We start from the raw sequence: 19,380 nt of genomic DNA on the forward strand, positions 1-19,380 counted from the left end.
AAGCCAGTCTGTGATTCTATGACTATGAAAAGAAAGAAAAAGAAAAAGAAAAAACAAGCAGAAAGGCCTACTTCAATCCTGCTCTTTGACTGAAGAAAAATTTCTTTTTTGCATGACATCTACACCAACGCATGTCTTTTCTACGCACACGGACACACATAACTTTGTTCACAAACTGCAGATGTTTTTATAGCCCAAACTCCCGAATATTAGCTTTATCTTTAACTTAAATTAATCAATGAAGTTGAACAAGCCTTTGGATGTACTATCCCATTTCCATAACAGAATACCATGTATGCATCTGTTTGAAAGGTTTATTACTATCTTCATAAATACATAATTTTCTAAACACTGTGCAAGGCACCAAAAAATTAAGTAAAATCTTTTCTTTTAGAGTATTTTAATCTCTGTGGACTCAATGAAGTAAATAAGAATCTGAAACCACCTATTTGCCAATTACAAGCCAGCAGTTAAGGCAGGTACCATTGATACAGTGCATGAATTTTCTATTGCAGCTATTTAAACAAGCAGCGTTTTACTAGAGTGCATATACAAACTGAATTCCAAACACCAGCAACCCAAGATAGGCACCTAGTTATGAAATTTCCTTGTATGTGTAGTAGAATGCCAAAAGTACTGCCATAAAGTGCAAAGACTATGGACAATAACACTTTCTTTTGAGCATTTTGATACTAGTAACATAATACAACGGCTAAACATTTATAAATGTGGTTTCCATTACAAAAACATGTTCCACATAAAAGCTTCATAATACAATCCAGAAACAACTTGTGCGTGTACATATTTAAAAAGTTGAAGCTGTACTGGCAGACTTAGGTACCAGGGGTATGTTTGCTGACCTCTACAGACACGCACCAAGTTGATAACCAGTTTACATGTACACTCAAAATCATTCTGCTTTGAGCACCGTGATATCCACTGAGTCTTTTTTGCCATTTGAGTGACAGTGTGTGACATCCACCCTGGGAATCTGCAACTGAGCACTGTCTGTGAGATGATCTGGTTCACAGCTCTCACCCAACCCTCCCCAATAAATGGAACCTAAAATTAGTGTCTTCCCAACATAAGCTCATGTCAGATGTGGACAGATACATTCATGGTCCCAAACTTAAAATGACTGGTAAGAATTTCACAGTGATCTGGTTAAGGAAGCACAAAGACAAATGATTACGTTTAAGATGAGAACTGCCTTAAAACTCAAATGAAGCCAAACTGTTATACGATGTGAAGCTAAAGGAACAAAAGTATTAACCAATTAGAAAAGTGGCTCTTTCCCAACTAATAACAAAAAGCCTACAGCAATAAGCTTAGGGTCCTACTGCTGCAGCAGCCTTTGAGGTAGGTGGTGATGGCTTAAACCGAGGTAGGTAAAGTCCAAACTTGTTTTCAATCCCTGCAAAAGTGGCAACTGCCAATTTGTAACCACCAACATGGTCAGGGTTAGGAGCAGGGAGCGTGATCCTGGATTTAGGAACTGGCTCCGATCCAACTGGTTTTCTGCAAAACAATAATAATAAAAAAATAATAATTTCCATAGCATGAGAGCAATATTCACAAAACTACTCCGTAAGGCCAGCTGAGTGAGGTACCTGAGAGCACTTTCTACTAAGTAACTAAATTAAATGCCACAACCTTCCATAACAGCCAAGGGTCTTTGCATTCACTGAGATGGAGGATGGTCAAATCTTTCAGTGCAACTTCACTGCAGTGTGAAGTTCAGAAGTCTCTCCGACACCGTACAACCAATCCAGTAACTCAGCAGTGTTTAAGTAACTTCTTTGGTAGCATTCTATTGCCCCCAAAGCTTCATAAGCATCTGCAGCTGCATCTGGTAATCATGTTAAAACAGCAATACGCACATCCCTATGTACTATGTCCTCAAAGAAGGCTGAGGCTCCAACAAACAGTATTTGGACTTGGTGACACCTGTAGACCCTTCTGTATGTCAAATCCCTCCTTAATAAGGGATGCAGCTCCTTCAGCACACTAATGAGGACTAATGCAGAGTGCATCCTGACTCAGTAAGCATTACATCCCCTGCAGTTCTACCCCCACCCTGTTATTCAGCCTTTTGCTGTCTCCATTTATACTAACACATGTCCCCAGACCAAAATGATGACATAAAATGTGGTAATGTCTTGCTGTGATACAGGTGGTGGAACACCATCCTATCCTCCACCAGACGTAACGTGGCTTAACTAACATTGACAAATATTAACAAAATCTTTGCAATATCTTCTACATAATATTAAGACCCCTATTCTGCCCAAAGACACGTGGAGATCCCAGTGCAGCTGTGGGTTCCCAGGCACATTCACACACCACATACTTACACTCCCCCGAAGTCCACGTAAAACCATCTCTGCAGTAGTTCATAAGTCACAAGAGTTACACCAAACTGGGGAGATGATCGAAACACGCGAGCTTGAAAGAAAACAAAACAGTCCTTAAGTGACACAAAACCAAAGCAAAGCAAACAAAAAACAAAACAAAAAACAAAACAAACAAAAATTAGTAATCAAAGCTGTTTTCCACACCTCCTGCTCCTTTCCACAGAGCCTTTGGACCTTCCTCTCGAAGGATCTTCACAAAGCAATCTACAACGCCGCTGTAAGTGGTCTGCCCTGCCCGGGCTGCTACCTGTAGCCTTGTTTTGATGACATCTGCAGGAGTCACCAGAGAGGCTGCAGGCATACCTAGAGACAGAAAAACCTTTGGGTTGGTACTGCTGACTTACTACATATGCTACAAACCGCGGTTCCCCAGGGGTAACCATGCCCTTCATCCTTACGTTAGCAGAACCCAGCACATAAGGTTTGAGCAGAAGTTGGGAAGGAAAACAAGCAACAGGAGGCAGCGTTGTGGACGTGGCTTCACCCAGAGGAAGCTTCTCCTAGAGGAAAAACCGTATCACAGGCTTCCTGTCAAGCTGGGAGGCATAGCCTGGATTTTTCAGAAACTTGCATAGTCAATAAGCACAATGTTTTTGGAGGTGAGGTCGATCTTTCCCTTTCCTCTTCACGCCTCGCTGTGGTTCCTGGCACTCTGGCTGCACGCTGTGCTAGAAGAGCCTGTACACACACACTGCCCTTATCCCCACACAACAGCATTACCAAGAGCTGATAATGCCATGCACGCTCAGCAAGGCACAAGAGCTAAGTTTAAAAAAAGATTCATTTTTCTCATTAGGAATGGCAGATTGCCCAGCTGCAAAGTCACAGCTGACATCCCCAGCAGAACACTTGGAGGAAGATTTAAATTTACCCTGGCAGATAATCAACTGAAAGTAAAAAACACCAAATTACCAACAGGCAGTATCTCTGAAATCATTCCTGTCCAAATGGAGATTGCCCATGTTTAGAATTAAGAAAAAAAAAGGAAGAAAGAAAAAATAGGGAGCGAGACTGTACCCAGGAGACAGTGTCTCTTATGGTTTTATTACTTTTCCATTCTGCATCTGTTCCAAACCAACTTGGTCAGATGTAGATGCATAAATCTCCTTTGCTTTGGTTTTTTTTAGGCTTAATAATTCTGTAACAATTTTTGTCCAAACCAGCATGGTCTGGCTTCAGGCACCACAGCATCCTTCTGCACGCTGCTTCGGAGAGATGGAAGCTGGTACATATCACCAAAAGAATTCCTTCTCCTCTCCTGGACCCCCCAAAATAACACACACGCTGAACTTGCACAGTGGTCAGTCTGGCAGGCAAATGCAACAACTCAGTAAAGGTTTCTGAACTTTGGAGAGGCTGAAATTCCTCTTTGCTTACCCTTACCCACACCAGGATATTGGTTTGTCTTCAATTTAAAGCTGGACTTTTGTTCTTCAAAAGCCAACCAGTGTTTTCAAGGAAAACCAAAGGACATACTTAGAAGCAATTCTGCTTACTACACATTGACTGCCATCTCCTTATTCCTCACTCCTTATTGCTGTTTTGTATAAAACAAGTTTTATCGATATTTTTTTTAATCCTGTTTTTAGAGCTATGTATAAAGCGCAAAAGACTTCACAGACAAATAAAAATTTACAGGTCGCTGCCCTGAGGAGCACACAATCAGAATGAGACAAATGACACAGCAGGAGATGACAGTAGAAAAGAGGAGCACGGGAGGAAAAGGAAGCTCATAGGAGCAGTAAGCAGATGGAGCAAATTAAAGAGCTATCCTGTTGTTGATACTGGCATCATCTCCTCAGAAAATGCCATGGCACAACAGGTTGATCTGGTGAACAGTGAAAACAGCAGCAGATCCAACCAGATGATGTGTTGTTGTGTAGCATGTGTCCCTAATGACAACAAAAAGGAAGAAAACACAGACAGCAGACACAACACCCATTGGCAAAAGGTGCGGGGGTGCATGCAAGCAGGCCAGCTTGAAGCAGAGGGCCCCGCACATATAGAGCCAGTGCTGGAGATGTGGGGTTCTTCTTGTGGCCTCCCCTCATAGCAAAGCAGGGCTGACATGCACATCCCACCATACTTCATCTGTACCCAATAGAGAAATTTCTTGGTTGTGTAAGCTGTATAATGAATGGTGAATCTTTAATACTGTAATTTGCTCACAAGAGTTAACTTTGAGTGGAATTCACAGGAAACCCTGGATAAAATTCACAACACAGCTAGTTTGGTAAGCTGTATCAGCAACAATAAAGACTGCTTCTGTGCCTGGACTTCAAAGGACAGTTATCTCAGTCTGCAATCAACTTGACAATGGCTAGAAAGAGAAAAATAGGAAAATCCAAGAAATGACTTGGCTTTAAAATGCCAGCTTATGTTTGAAGTCTGAAAATAAGAACTGAATGGTTTTGTTCCACTAAATTGGGTGAGAAGTAAGTTGGATGTAAGTTGCTGTTGAAAGGTTTGGAGATTAGTTGTTCTGGGATATGGGGATGGGAGAGGACAGAGTTTGTAAGCACCAGTCATTATAACTGGTGCTGGTTTTCGTGGTGCCAGGTTGATTCCTCTGCACTACAGATGACTGAATGCCAACACAAGGAGTTGAAGCCATATGCTTTCAGCAAGGCAGGCCAATTGATCTGCACTGGCCTTGGCCACATCCAGGAACCAGTTACTAGCTTTAAAAGGTCCTTACTCTTTAAGAAACACAGCCCCACATATAATCCTCACTGAAAACAACTCCCTCAGGAAGAAGAAACCTTAAAAACAAGAAAAAAGATGAACTACTTGTCTGTGCTGGACTCATGCGTCTCCATCATTTTTCTGGCCTGCCTGGCTGCAGCAGCCTGCCAGCTGGCCAGAACTTGGGTGCAGCTTTGAGAAGCCAAGTAGCCTATCATTAACATGATGAAAACATCTGCTTTGTGAGTGCTGATGGGAACATCCTGCTTGTTACCCATTCCCCTATGGCCATGTCGCACAAGCTTTTGAGCCCACTTGTTTCCTGAAGAGAACTTCTAAGGAATGGATGTGGCAGGAATAGGCTCCCAGGCTGCATGAGGCAGTGAGCCCCTTTGGGTGTAGGAACTGTGCATCATGTCAGGGACCACCTACACAGCTGACACAAAGGTGAACTGAGCCTGCAAAGTGTCTCTGTCTTCCCCTAGGCTCTGGCACACTCAAACTGAATATATCTGTGGAAACTGCTTGGCTATCCTATACACCATGCAGCAGACAAGAACAAGCAAGTGCTCAAGATGACACTCAGCACCTCTTTGATATCTGGGTGTCAGGAATCAGAAACTTACGGCACACAAGAGAACAAGCATCTCCTTATGCTTTCTTCCACACAAGTGCCTGTTGCAACAGGCAAGACAATGGAATACAGCCCAGTTCAGAAACTGTTCTGATAAGGGCGAAGTCCTCACAAAGCCACGTTAACTGCACAGGAGACTGTGGGTAGCCAGTAATTTTTATCATTTTGTCACATGTTTTGCCAGCGTATTCTGCAAGCATGGTTGTTGGATTCCACACACCAATATTCAAGATTCCTTTGATCACAAAATTTCATAAATGCCATGATTTTATTTTCAATGATTTCATTTATAAATCATTTCAACAAAAACCTTTACCAGTCATTCAGCCAGCCAAAGCCAACAGCACAGCAACGTCACAAGTAAAGATGACATATGACGACAAAACATCAGAACTTGAATCCTTCATTTCTTTTTTCCCCCTAAACATTATGAATATACCTCAAACTTTATTTTTAATCTCAGATCATTTCTCTAGCATAGCAGCTTTATGCTATTTGAGCACAATGCTGCAAAATGTGCTCTAACTACTGCACTGCTGGTGTAAGACAAACCCACATAGAAAGCAGTTTGGGCTTACTTACCAGCTATTGACCCAGCCAAGAGCAGATTTCCAGGACTGACTCTTCCATCTTCATTGGCAAATGAAGCTTTCAAATGAGCATAACAGGGGAAGTAAATAGCAGAGAAGGGGATGTCACGCAAAAAACACGCCTTAGCGCCCTGTGTTGAAAAAGAGAACAGGTTTTGAGAACGAGCAAATTTAACATGATGAACAACGGACACCGGAGAACAGAGCAACATCATAATTTTTGTTTTGTCACTAATGGCTTATAGAAAAAGCAGTTTCTCCTCTCAAAATAAGATAGGTGTATTTCACTCTGCTGAGTAGCATGTGTGTATTGCTTTTTGGTTCAGTAATTTCTATCATTATATTTATCTTGTCTACTTGTTCTCCCTCACTCCTTAATAGTGTAGACATTTATTGGTAATAGAGAAAATGTTGTGTGTTGGCATAAGCCCTGGTAACACCTTTGCAGAATAGTAAGTAGTTGACATTTGAGCCATATGCCTGTAAAGGAAGTTCAGGGTATGTTTGAAGAAGAGTCACAGGACAAGTCTGTTCCTTCTCATTCTCACTTACAATAAATACTTCAAAGATAATAGTGCTTCTTCCATACATCCATGCAGACATTGCAATTGATAATGCAACGTGTATCAGAGGAAAGAGGGGAAAGTAGGACTGTAACACCAACCCTTTCACAGAGCAGTAACAGAGAGACTTACCTGTGATTTTTGAAGTACGCATTATTTGGGATACAGTTTGTTTTCAGGTCAGTTTCAGCTCTTGCTACCAACTTGCTTCAGTGGTACAAATAACCAATTCAGTTACCAGTACAATGGCTTCAAATTTAAGAGGACAGTAAAAAGGCAAGAAAAACTGTAGGGCAAGAAAGGCAAGAAAAACCTTTTTCTAGCAAGAGGAAATGCAAAAAGCCACTACAGTAGGTCAAAGAAAATGAAATACCAAATATCATCCATGCTTTGATAGCAAAGGGATCTGCAATCTGCCCTTCCTCAACCTGGGGATCCAGGACACCAGAGTCTGAACGCACAAGGACTGAGTGTGGCAGGTAGACACAAACAGAAGGTCCTTTGGAAAACTGGCGGTCTTTCAAGTTTCAGAAAGAACTGCTTCATGGATGAGGCTAAGCCTGCTTGCTTTGAAACTAGGGCAGAGTCACAGTGAAACTCCTTGAGGTTCCTCAGTAAGCCCACCTGAGGTGCCCTGGTTGCAACAGCTCTCTGATGTACAGCCCTACCAGAGCATGGCTCATCACCAGGCATTTCACAGGTGACATGCTAATATGCACAGAATTTAATTAAATCTAATTATATGCCTGGACATATCTGTAAGTTTAGCCCGTATGGTAATAGCAATGAAAACAGAGTGCTGAAGTAAGCTGGATGCTGATTATCCAGCAAACACGCAAGAGCTGCAAGGTGTCAGAAAGGCTGAAAAGATGCCTTTTGGCAAGGTGTGGCAGAAGGGATTACTGTAAAAACAGATCCTGTCAGCCCGTTCACAGGAGATGCTAAGAAGCATAGTTTGACCTCTGAGAAAATGAAGATTTTATCTAAAACCAGCCATTAGATCCACTCATCAGATGTTCTGCATGGCATGGACGTAGTTGCCAAGTGCAGTGAGCAAAACAAACTGCTGGACCCCTTTCTGTCCCTGATCTCTCTCAGCTTACTTCCTGACAGACCAAGAACTGACCATTTTACCTCACAGTCCATTCTAAGGTTAATTACTCTTGCTTCTAAGAAGGTTTGCCTTGTTGTGTAATTGGATAGGTCTGATTAATGCTCGCAGTCACTGGTTCTTGTTAGGCCTTCCTCAGGTACACCGAATGAGACTTAAAGAAAATGCCACATAGGTCCTCAAAGCACTGCCATTGCACAGCCACAGGCCGAACCGAGGTACCAGGCACAAAACAAAGTCAGTGCTGGGCTGGGCTCTCAGAATTACCCATCCAGCCTGTACACCTCACCAATAGGGTAAGAAGGTGGATCTTTTGCAATTCACATTCCACAGGAGTTCTGGCCTTGTGTTCCAACAGAAGCCTGTTTTACAGTTTACCTTTAAGCCTTACATTAGGAAAAAAAAAAAAAAGACTAGGGTTTTACCCAGCTCTGCATGAGAAAACAACTTTTTAATGATCAAGTGTCTGCACTGTATTCATCTCACAGAAAAATTACGAAATTCACTAATGAAACATTCTCAGACCAAGACGGTTTCTTCGAGGATTTATTTTTAGAGCATACTTCTCCTCAGAGCAAATCTCCTCGCTGCCTTTACCCTCAGGGCACATTACTTTTATTTTCCTTGCAATGCTGCCATTAAACACTGTGCACATTTTCCTCCGCATTTTTTTCATACTCTGAAATATCTCTACATAGTTGAAATAACGTATGGAAATCCACGAACTCCGACTGCAAGCAACTCTCAGTGGAATCTGAGCTGCTAATATTCTTCCCCTTTCATTTAAAGGTCCTTTTTCACAGGACAGAAATGGTGTATTGCTAGTATCACTAATAACGCACACTCTGGTACGCAGAGAGAGGATGTCCATCAACTTAGTTGGCTGAGTGTAAACAAACCCTGGATCAAAACTTGGATCCACTTTAATAATAACCCGATTTGGCCCTGTTCCAATATCACAACAGTCTAAAGTTTCCCCCCATCGTTCTGTTTAAAGTCTGGGAAAGCATGTTTAAAAGCAGGCCTCATTTAACTTCAAGTTAATCATCCGCAACCAGCCTAGGCCAATTAGGAAGGCTTAGGGAGATTGGCTGCAGTATCTTGAAAAGCAAAAGCAACATTTATTTTACTTCTCGCACCTATTTGATGTGGACAACGTGCTGAAAGCCAAAAGGGGTTTTAATCAGTCCCCAGAAAGCTGTAAGGATCATCCGCTCACGTTTATTCTGGCAGCCAAGGTGCAGAGCTGCCAGGCATGAAATTGTTGGGAGATCTTACACACCATAACGTGTGCCTCACCAATGCAACAGCGGCTTGGCTCCCATCTTCGAGCTCTTTAATAACCTGAAAGCTCTTAATCTTGGACGCTATCTCACTGAATAAACCCGTGGAGGTTAAAAACAAAAACAAAACAAAACAAAACAAAAAAACACACAAAACCAAGCTCTGATTGTCAAAGATCCTGATAAATAAGCCCAAGTCAGCGCCGGGGCAGGTTCTTTAGCATGCTAATTCCTGCTTATACCAGCTCTACCTGCAAATAAGGCTCTAAACAAACTATTTCTACTACAAGGGGAGGGTAATTATACTGACAAAGGCACCTCTGTGTCGGGCTGGGCACAAGGAGCCGGCAGGTCTGGGAGACGCAGGCTTACCCGAGTCTCCTGCAGTGAATGCACATTGTCTGGTGCAGGGGAAAAATGCCAGACTGGGGGACCTAGCAGCATTCAAGACAACAGTGGTGCACCTTGTCTGAGAGGGTTATTTAATGCTTCTGGCACCTGTACTTACAGCCACCCCCTCTTTTTCTCCTTTACAGGTTTAGAATTTATTTGGCATGTATAATTGTTATTTTGATCCTATAGCTACAAACAATAGGCAGCATGTCATTTCTTGATCATTTTGCATTCTTCTTGGGTTTTACTACAGACTTAACCCTTTGGAATCGGAGCTCTAGCAGCATCTAACAGGTTTTGTAGCGTTCACAAACACCACAGGCATTTGCTTTCGAGGGCTGTAATTTCTTCTGCTGTAAAATGACATTGCTGTAAGAGCCGCTATCCGCTTTTATTCACGTGTTTACTCCAACCAATACATGAAACTGATTCAGCACAGCAGCTTAGAGGAATAAAACACATTCCAAATACCGCGCCAGCAATTCAGATGCATTTTGCAGACAAGAGTGGCAAAACTTCTCAGGTAAAGAGCTTCTTTTGGAACTAAACCTTCTGAACAGCAGGTACTCACATAGGAGAATGCAGTCACAAATGAGCGTGCTGGATGCAAGTTAATATAACTCAACTCTTTTCCTACTCAGTTTCATGTTTATCACCCTGCTGTAAACCCATAACGTGAAGAGCTGGAATACCTCAGATGTTGTTACCAAAAGCTGCCAGGTGAGAGCTTGGTACGTACTGCCAACTAAGATGACATCTTCCAGGTCAACATATCAGAAGCCTGTTTATGAAGTTATTATTATTAAAAAGAAGAAGAAGAAGAAGAAAAAGAAGAAGAAGAAGAAAAAGGGCTTACTGAAAGGTTTTCTGACTAGTTTTGGATATGCAGGCTGTGCTGGCATTATCAGCTAAGGCACAAATCTGAGATAAATACCTTCTAGGAATTCTAATCATAAACATTACCACAACTGATGTGTCATTTCCTCAAAGGATCATTTACTAAACTCTATTGTTTACTACCTCTTTGGCATCACAGAAATAACTTGCACAAAATTAGGGAGTGGCGCTGCACATTATGCAGAAAAGCACTATCCACCAGAATGATTACTTGTAAAAGTAGTTGGACTTGATAATCCATATGAGTCTCCTCCAAATCAAGATATTCTATGACTCTACGACTAGTATTTTAATAAAAATCCCATTTTATGGATATGAGTTTCTAAGCAGTACAAAATGAGCAATTTAAATATGTCCTTGGAAACCAAGAGAATATAAGTTCAACTGACTTTAACAGGACCTCATGCATGTTACTGTGATAGATAGGCAGAAGACAAAACACATTACCTCATCTTGTACAATCACTTCGGTATTCTATTGTGATCAGAAATTACATGAGATGTATTAAAAATACTGAAAATCAGAAATGTATTCTTTCTCACTTCTGCCAATGCAAATAGTATTCTGAGCTTGGGATAGATGATACTTTCCCTGACTGGGATACACAGCCTTTATACTTTTAAGAACAGTTGCTGTTTACAGAACATCTGCAGCTAAATAAGAATTTACCACCCCTGAGCTTCCATGCCCTAGTTGCTTTCGCAGCAACAAATAAAAGCAGAAATAAGATAAACAGAGGAAAGAAACACCTTCTGCAGAAGCTGAGTGTCCTGAAATACTTTCTTACACATGCAGTTCTGAATTTGAGATAAAGGCAGAAAAAATAAAAATAGTTGCTTTCTACCTTTGAAGAACTCTGGGGATTCAACCCAGCAGTTAACCTAACAAGTCGTATGTGTCAAATCTTACTGTTGCAATTATGGATAAAATGAATAGCATGGATATATAAATGAGGAAATCATGAGTGAGCTCAGATGCGGAAGGTAAAAAGGAAGGCGAACTGGGTCTTCTACCCAGGAGAAATGCAGAAACACTGCTTGGGCATGCAGCAATGGAGTCAGAATAGTCAGAGGTCAGCTGGTGCTGGACCCAGTGAGTTGCAAATGCTTTTGTGAGCATATCAGCAGCTCAGGACAACTAAGGGAATTGTGAGGCTGTTGCTCAGTGGGGCAAGACACTTGGTGACTAAGGACATGGAAAAGGGAGAGAAATTACTTACTTGCCTCACTTTTTACTAGTAAAATCTGCACTCCGGCTTCTTAGTTCCATAAGCATATTAGAAAAGTCTGCAGAAGCATACCATCACCTACAGTAGACAAAGCATTTAAGCCCTTTGCACACAGACAATCCATGAGAGCAGATGATGCATCTCCAGTGGTGCTGAGATAGCTGGTTGATGTTCCTGTGAGTTGGCTATTGCCTTCAAAAACTCAAGGCAGTCAAGGGGGTTTGTACAATTGGAAAAAAAAGACAAATACCACACCCATCTTGAAGAAGAGCAAGAAGGAAGATCTGGAAAACTACAAGCTGCTTGGATACACCTCAGTCCCTGGGAAATTTACAAAGCAAACTATCCTGGAAGCTGTTTCCAGGCACATAAAGGACAAGGGAGATATTGGAAACAGCTAATAAGGATGTTCCAGATAATGGCATGAACTGATTGCCAGACCTGTAGACAAGCTGGCAGAAATGGATGTTGTAAGTTGTGAGTACGGGCAAAGTTTTGAAATGATCTGCTGTAGAATCGTCATAGGCACATCGGTGGAATGTGGGCTGCACTCTCAGCAGATTAGTGGATGATACTGAATTGGAGGAGTAGGCTGCTATTCACAGGGACCTTCACAGCATGAAGAAATAGGCTGCCAAGAACATCATGAAGTTCAGAACAGCAAATGCAAAGTCCTGTATTTGGACTGGAACAGTGCCCTGCAGCAGTACAGGCTGAGTAGCCAAAAAACTGATTTGCAAAAAAAGTCCAGGGGTGCTGGTGGACAAGTAAAAAACAGGTCAGAAATATCTCTGTGCAGTAAAAATGGACAGCCACATGCTGTGCAAGGATGCAAGGGAACTGATATTCCCATTCAGCACTGGTGAGACTGCATCTGGAATCCAGTGTCCAGTTCTGGGCTCCTAAGTACAAGAAGGACATTGCTACACCGGAAAAAAGTCCAGTGCAGGGCTGTCAAGGTGGGCAGGGAGCCCACGGTGTGTGAGGAAGGAGAGGCTGAAGGAACTCAGTGTGCCAAACTCTGAGAACAGTAAGTAAAGGAAAGATTTATTGCTTTCTTGCCTAAAGGGAAGGTGTGGGGAAAGCAACTCCTGTAGGAAAGTTTTAGGTTGTTTTTTTAAAATCTACAAAGGTGGTCAAACACTAAGTCTGGTTGCCTTGATGTCCTGCAGACTGGTTTTCCACACAAATTAATCAGATTCAAACATCAAAGGTATAAAGTACAGCAGTACACAGAGCAGGGATCTTAAGAGTGCTGCTGTGAATTGTTTTGTCACTAGCATAGTAGAGCACCACGTTAACACAACAAGGAATTATCTAGAAGAATATTAATCTCCTGAATACAGAGGGACATCAGTGATCATCAAATGCAATTTGTCTAGACTAGAATACTGTCATAATTAGGATTATAATCAATGAAATATTCACTCAGCCAGGTGCAAAGAAGTTATACATAACATTTCCTTTGTTAAATCATTGACACGAAACCTAAGATTTATCTGTGCATTGGTTTTCTTTGCTAAGGAAAGACAGGAACACTGAAATTACCTGTATCAGGGAAGTTTGAGAGTTTTAATCTACAAAATGCATTTCCTAGTTAGAAATTAACACAAAACATACTAATTCAAACAACAGACAGCAGACCTTGTTGAGACGTGCAAGCATTTGCTTCATGAAGCTAGGACTGACTTGCGTAACTCCTTGCATCTTCTGGCTGCAGTTGTAATTAATGGAAGTACATTCTTCCATATTGACTACTATATGGGACACAATGATTTTTCACCTAAATTTTAGCATAGATTTTAGCAAGATTCATAGGATCTAAGCAGAATGTGCTGGACTGATCTGTTGTGGTCAGAACTGCTTTCAAGTTGATGTATTTCAGAACTGGGAAAACAATTTTTAAAACAGTCTATGCAACGTAGTAAACAAAACAGCACCAAAGCAGAGAGAGAAACAGAAAAGCCACTGTGCAGCAGACTGGATGATCACTCCTGATTTAAGAGGTTTGTAGCTTTTCAATACAGAAGTAATCTCACATTGACAAGCAAAGGAAACACTTCTGCTCTGCTAAGAACTTACGAACTTGACTGGTAAAGCTGTCATTCATCATAGAAAAATATTTTAAAATGCCTGTGCTCCTATTTTAAACAATTATCATGATGGCAATATTAATTCCAACATAAGACCAGAACTTCTGGACTCCATCTTCCTATTAAGTATGTGCTATCCCACCACTGATCTCATCACTCTAACAAGTCCATTTTTTCCACTGCTGGCAGTACAGTGAAGTCAACAATTTTGGCTTTCTATGCATTTCACCAGGCAACTATCAGGCTGAGGGAATCCCTTTCTGTTCCACCTCAAAGCAAAACCTCGAAGAAGATTCTGCAAGCAACAGAGGATCTTGTCTCTGCACAGCTTCTTGTACCATCCCATCCAATGGCCTCCTCTAGGGACTCAACTCTACTGATGCTTGTTAATGGCCATCAATGCAGACATCAGAAGTGAATCGTTGGACAGTCACTTTCTCATTCTCAGACACTGAGCAGTGGTGGAAACTGCTGTAGAAAACTGCAGTCAACCCTTCTTAGGGCAGTTTTACAAGAATTTCTAACAGGTCAGACCAAAAAAGAACATTATACACTTGAAACAAACAAAGCTGATGGAACACTTAATTCTTGTTACTTTTGCTTTCTCTACACCAATCACAGGGTTAAAAAAAAAAAAGGAAAAGAAAAACACACAAAAAAACCCACAACCAGATTCATACCAAATTGAAAAAGAAAAAAAAAAAGAAAAGAAAGAAAAAAAAAAAAAGACAAAAACCCCTGTTATTGACCACTTACAATTAAATTTTGGACTGTTAAAAAAAAAAAAAAGAGGTAATTAAAAAGCATCTGTTTCAAATGAAAAATCCTGAAATGAAAAGTCTAGAATTTGCTTTCAACACTTGCAAAACTAAGTGAATCAGTTGGTCCTAAATCACTACTAACATACAGAAGTGTTTAAACACCTGGAATATTTACACAAAGGCCCACACATAACAAAGTTCAAGACTCACAATACAAAATTATTTTGTAAAGCAACTATCAGATCTTGTCCTTCCGCAGTAATATCCACGGATGCTTCTTAAGTTCAACTAAAATAAGTACATTTGAGGCATTGGACATCTTCACAAGGACGCAAAAGACAAAGCTGCACAGAAAGCCCTAAGATGCAAATAAAAGTTCAGATCACATTAAGAGATCACATGAGAAGTGGTGAGACAGACACAAACCCCTCATTTCAGTTTTAGAGTCGTAAAGCTAACTGACTAGTTAACAGCACAAGCTTTCCAAATTTATCAACATAATTCAATTCTCTTTATTTCTCTTTTCTGTTTTTGTTTGCTCAGGCTGTTTTTTGGAGGAGACAAATACAGATTGCACATAGGAACCACAAGGAACAGGGGTAGGGAAAGGATAGAGATTGAGAAACAGAGACAGAAGAGTGAAAAAGTGAAAACCCTTATGGGTTGCTTTCTTTTTTCTTTCTTCTTTTTTTTTTTTTAAAGTAGGAGGAGGTGAAGGGACTTAATGAACGGTCCAGTGAAACCATGTATCTTGGATTAAAAAACAGTGCCTTTCCCAGTGCACAGCTGAGCTGTAACAGCACACATTCAGAAGGTGCATTCCTCGCAAATACTCCCAAAATGCGTACTTCAGAAATCACAAATAAGCCATAATACGACTTAAGACGCTTAAAATGGCGCTTAAAAGTGGAAAAAATAAGCAAACGCTCCTGAGCAACCAACAGAAGATTATCAGGAAAAACAAATGAATAAACACTAGCTGTACTAAATCAGCTGGTCATTCTTTCTCATGTTGTGTTTTGTTTATAACAGTTCAAGCACAAGTCAGTAGCTGCCCTCCATTCCTGCACAGCCTCAGGGATGCAGACTGTTCAGTTGTAAATGCTTACCCGAATCAACACCATAATGTCATTTATTAGGAGTTTACACAATAGCATCAGCTTCAGTAAAACACCTAAAAAATTAGCAAGTCGATTTAAAGGGAAAAACGACTCCCCATTAAATCTTATTCAGACCTGTTACTTCTCACCAGGCCAAAGCATACATACATCTACTCCCGGGCAGGCTTCCTCTTTGTAATGTTAAAAGAACGATTTAAAAGGATTGCGGGTGAAAAATGTGGATGACATTTAAATATTGTTGAGGAGGGGGATGGGGCTCATTTGGTGCTATCGAAGCATCTTCAGTTTACAATTGCATTGCTGTAAATAAGAAACGGAAGAATACTGCCTGCTGCACTACAAAGACTGGGACAAAAAGACAGCATGAAGCTTTCTCCATGGAGAGCAGGCTACAAAATCTGAGGAAACACCATACGGTGCTCTGTGGTGTATGGAATGTATTAATTTTTGTTCTGAGCATAACGGGTATTTCAAAGTATTCCAAGACCTTTCATACCCCTCCATATCTTGTCCACCTCATCTACAGGTGGAGGGTAGTATGTCTGCCCTTTCAATTATTTGCAGCATACACTCTGTTAAGATTCATCAGAAGATGTTTTTAACCCTTCTGCAGTCTGTGTGTGTGCTTGTGCGTGTGTGTGTATCAGTCTAACATTAAATCCAACTTCATTTCTAGATATTTATGCATATATATATGAGAACAGTAATGGAGAAAGCAGAAGAGTAGAGTTTGCACCATACACTCATAAAAGTATATTTTCCAGTATTACTCGTGGAAATGTGTTTCTAAAATAGCAAGGGGCAGTTTGCTGTAGGAGTTTACTTTCACACTGGGCTCCCACCATCCATATTTCCTCCCTAGTTATTGTGCCGTAATTAATTCCCACCACCAGATTAACAATGGCAAAGTTAATTAAGTTAATTTCACTGGGAAAGTTGCTGAATCAAACACAGAAAAGTAAAAGCACAGCTCCACAACTGTAAGCTCTCTATAATGAAAGCAGATGAAAATAACTCTATTTTTACCCCAGGCACAGCATCAGGAAACATAAACTAATCCTTAATCAACAATACTTACAGCCAGATCTGCTGAAAAGATGAAAGAAATTTCAGTAAGATTCACAAGGGCCACATACTTAAATCACAAGGTAGTGTCTTCCCTTAATCAGGAGCAAAAAATGAAGATATAATACCACATAACAAATAATTAAAAAGAAGTACAACTATGTTCATTCTCAAAAGTTTTTAAGAACAATGAAATAATCTTCTGATCTGAAATACTCACAATTTGCTTTTCATTTATGTATAAAAAAAAGGTACCTTGTAGAGACCAAAGAAGCCTAAGTCCCGTAGTACAGTGAGGGCACTAACACGAGGGCCAGTAGTAATTTCTCCAGCCACCTGTAGTCGAATCTTGACAATTTCTAGTGGATTGGTAAAGATCACTTGAGAACCACCAGCCTGAAATTAAAAGTAGAAGGCAGTATGTTAACTCGTTAAATTATTTGCAACATATGTCCTGTTACATATAAGAGAATATGTTTTTAATCTTGCTGCCATCAGTTCAGCCATTAGCAGATGTGAATTTTAATATTAGTTAATAAGCTGCAGCTCACAAGGCAAGAAATCTACCCCACGTGAGATGAATGGTCAGGAAACAGAAAGGAAGCAAGTCAGCCACTGCAGGACACTGCGGTACATCAAACACACTCTGCCTCAACTCCTGCTGCAAGAATGTATTCACCAACATCAATTCCCAAAATACTGACAAGCCAAGAACATCCTAAAGCAAGTAATAGACAAAAGAGTAACCAAGCAAAGAAACTGAGAAGATCATGCTGGTACTTTGTGAAAACATACTACTGAGGAGTAGAAGTCTAGCAGAAGCTTTTTCCATTTTGGCACAAGTTCACAAAACAAAGAATACATGGATTCCAGAAACCAGAACTGCAGATATCTTTTCCTCTTCTAAAACCCCACTGAAATACTAGCTTCAGAGTTACTAAATGCTGCTTGATTCAAGAGTCTGAGCTCCACATCATTACTTGTGCACCAAGTAAGAAAGGTCTAAAGCCTGAAGGATTCCATTCATCAAGAACTGCTTAATGTTTAAAAACTGTCGGTCTGTATTTGTTGGTAAGGTACCACTGAACTCATCTTGTAAGCTAGTCAGACTTAAAACACAGTGGTAGCAAGCATTTTAGACTGCACCAGTTCTATTGAAATCCATCTCATTCACAACAGGTGACACAAGGCATTACCATTTTGGTACACCAACAGATCTCAAGCTTAAATTTGAAACGAGAAAAAAAGGTTACGTGACACAACCTAAGTGAATTTAGAAATACTCATTTGAGCTCCATGTGGCCAAAATTCGACAGCGTCATTCTAACTTCTGTTAATTTCTTAATTACACAGCCCAGCAGCTACGCTCTTTTCTAGGCTCTGAAACTACAGACTATGCAAAAGACAACCCTCCCCACAACAAAACAATTTTTTTTTCTAGAAGGCGATGACTAAAATAAATTGTATCTAAAAGCACTTCCATCTAGCCATGTCTAGTATGTAAACACTATGTGCACATCTTTTTAAATTATCCAAATGTTAAAAGAATTAATCATAGCTCAGATCAGCTATCATTCAAAATAAAAAATAGGCACAGTAATATGGTTTAAATAATGTGCTGAAGAAATGGCAAATCTCACGAACAACTATTCTTGTCTACCACTTAGACTGAGCATACACAGTGTGGTTACAAATTAAAGTCTTTACATAACCCCCCAAATATCCCAAATGTTTCCTATTTTGACCAGAAAAAGCATGCTCTTGTGTAACTCAACTGGTTTTGACTTTCAAATTGGTATAATTTAATTTAACTGCATTTACCAAACCAGAATCCTGTACATATAAAATTGCTATTCCTATTGCCATCAGAAATTAGGATGATAAATTATTTGGCACATATTCTGATTTCAGGTTTGCACTTAAAACATATTAAGTTAGCACTCAAAAAAAAAGACATTCTCTTTTACTTGTATATTCATCTAGCAAAGTCTCAAAATCAAAGCAAATATTGGATGGGTCTTTCTGATGAATTATAAATTCCTATGTGATAAACAGTTTGGTTTATTATTACAAACATTAAGTGTTCCCACACTGCCATCACACATTTTTCATTCTTAAAATGATAAAATCCCAATTGCAAGGTGCTAATATTCATTTGCAAATTTGCTAGAGTCATCCTCTAAAGTACATTAATTTAAAAACTCATATCAACTGATCTATGTTAGCACAAATAAACTACTTTCTCTCAGTGTGATATTCTTGCATTACATTGTACCATGACTCCATGGGAAGTGTTTCTTTAATTTTCACTACAGGAAAACCATATCAATACTCAAAAGATGACAACAAAATTAAGCTTAATTGATGATTATTAATGTACCAAAACATTGAGTAATTTAAAAATCTATAAAATGTTTATAAGTGAATGCCATATTTAGAGAAAGGAAACAGAAAGAGATCTGTTTTTAATAGAGAATAAAGGCAAATAATTTCTGAATTCTAACGAGTGGGAAGTATTTAAAGTGCTAGCACATACAAATGT

General features: G+C 40.1%; 1 protein-coding gene across 3 annotated transcripts in view; it reads right to left on the reverse strand.

Annotated features, from left to right (window-relative positions):
* Positions 1–300: 300 nt before the first annotated feature.
* SLC25A13 (solute carrier family 25 member 13) overlaps positions 301–19,380 on the reverse strand; it is a 91,403-nt gene continuing 72,323 nt past the window's right edge. For all 3 annotated transcript variants that reach the window (XM_010712547.2, XM_010712549.3, XM_010712545.2), the window contains exons 14-18: positions 17,094–17,234; positions 6,316–6,454; positions 2,559–2,717; positions 2,355–2,445; positions 301–1,518 (exon numbers count right to left, since the gene is read on the reverse strand). In XM_010712547.2, coding sequence (XP_010710849.1) covers positions 1,329–1,518; positions 2,355–2,445; positions 2,559–2,717; positions 6,316–6,454; positions 17,094–17,234 — 720 coding nt within the window. In that variant the 3' untranslated portion in view covers positions 301–1,328. The remainder of the gene's footprint in view (positions 1,519–2,354; positions 2,446–2,558; positions 2,718–6,315; positions 6,455–17,093; positions 17,235–19,380) is intronic.

Source organism: Meleagris gallopavo, chromosome 6 (assembly GCF_000146605.3).
Source record: "Meleagris gallopavo isolate NT-WF06-2002-E0010 breed Aviagen turkey brand Nicholas breeding stock chromosome 6, Turkey_5.1, whole genome shotgun sequence".
Taxonomy (NCBI): domain Eukaryota; kingdom Metazoa; phylum Chordata; class Aves; order Galliformes; family Phasianidae; genus Meleagris; species Meleagris gallopavo.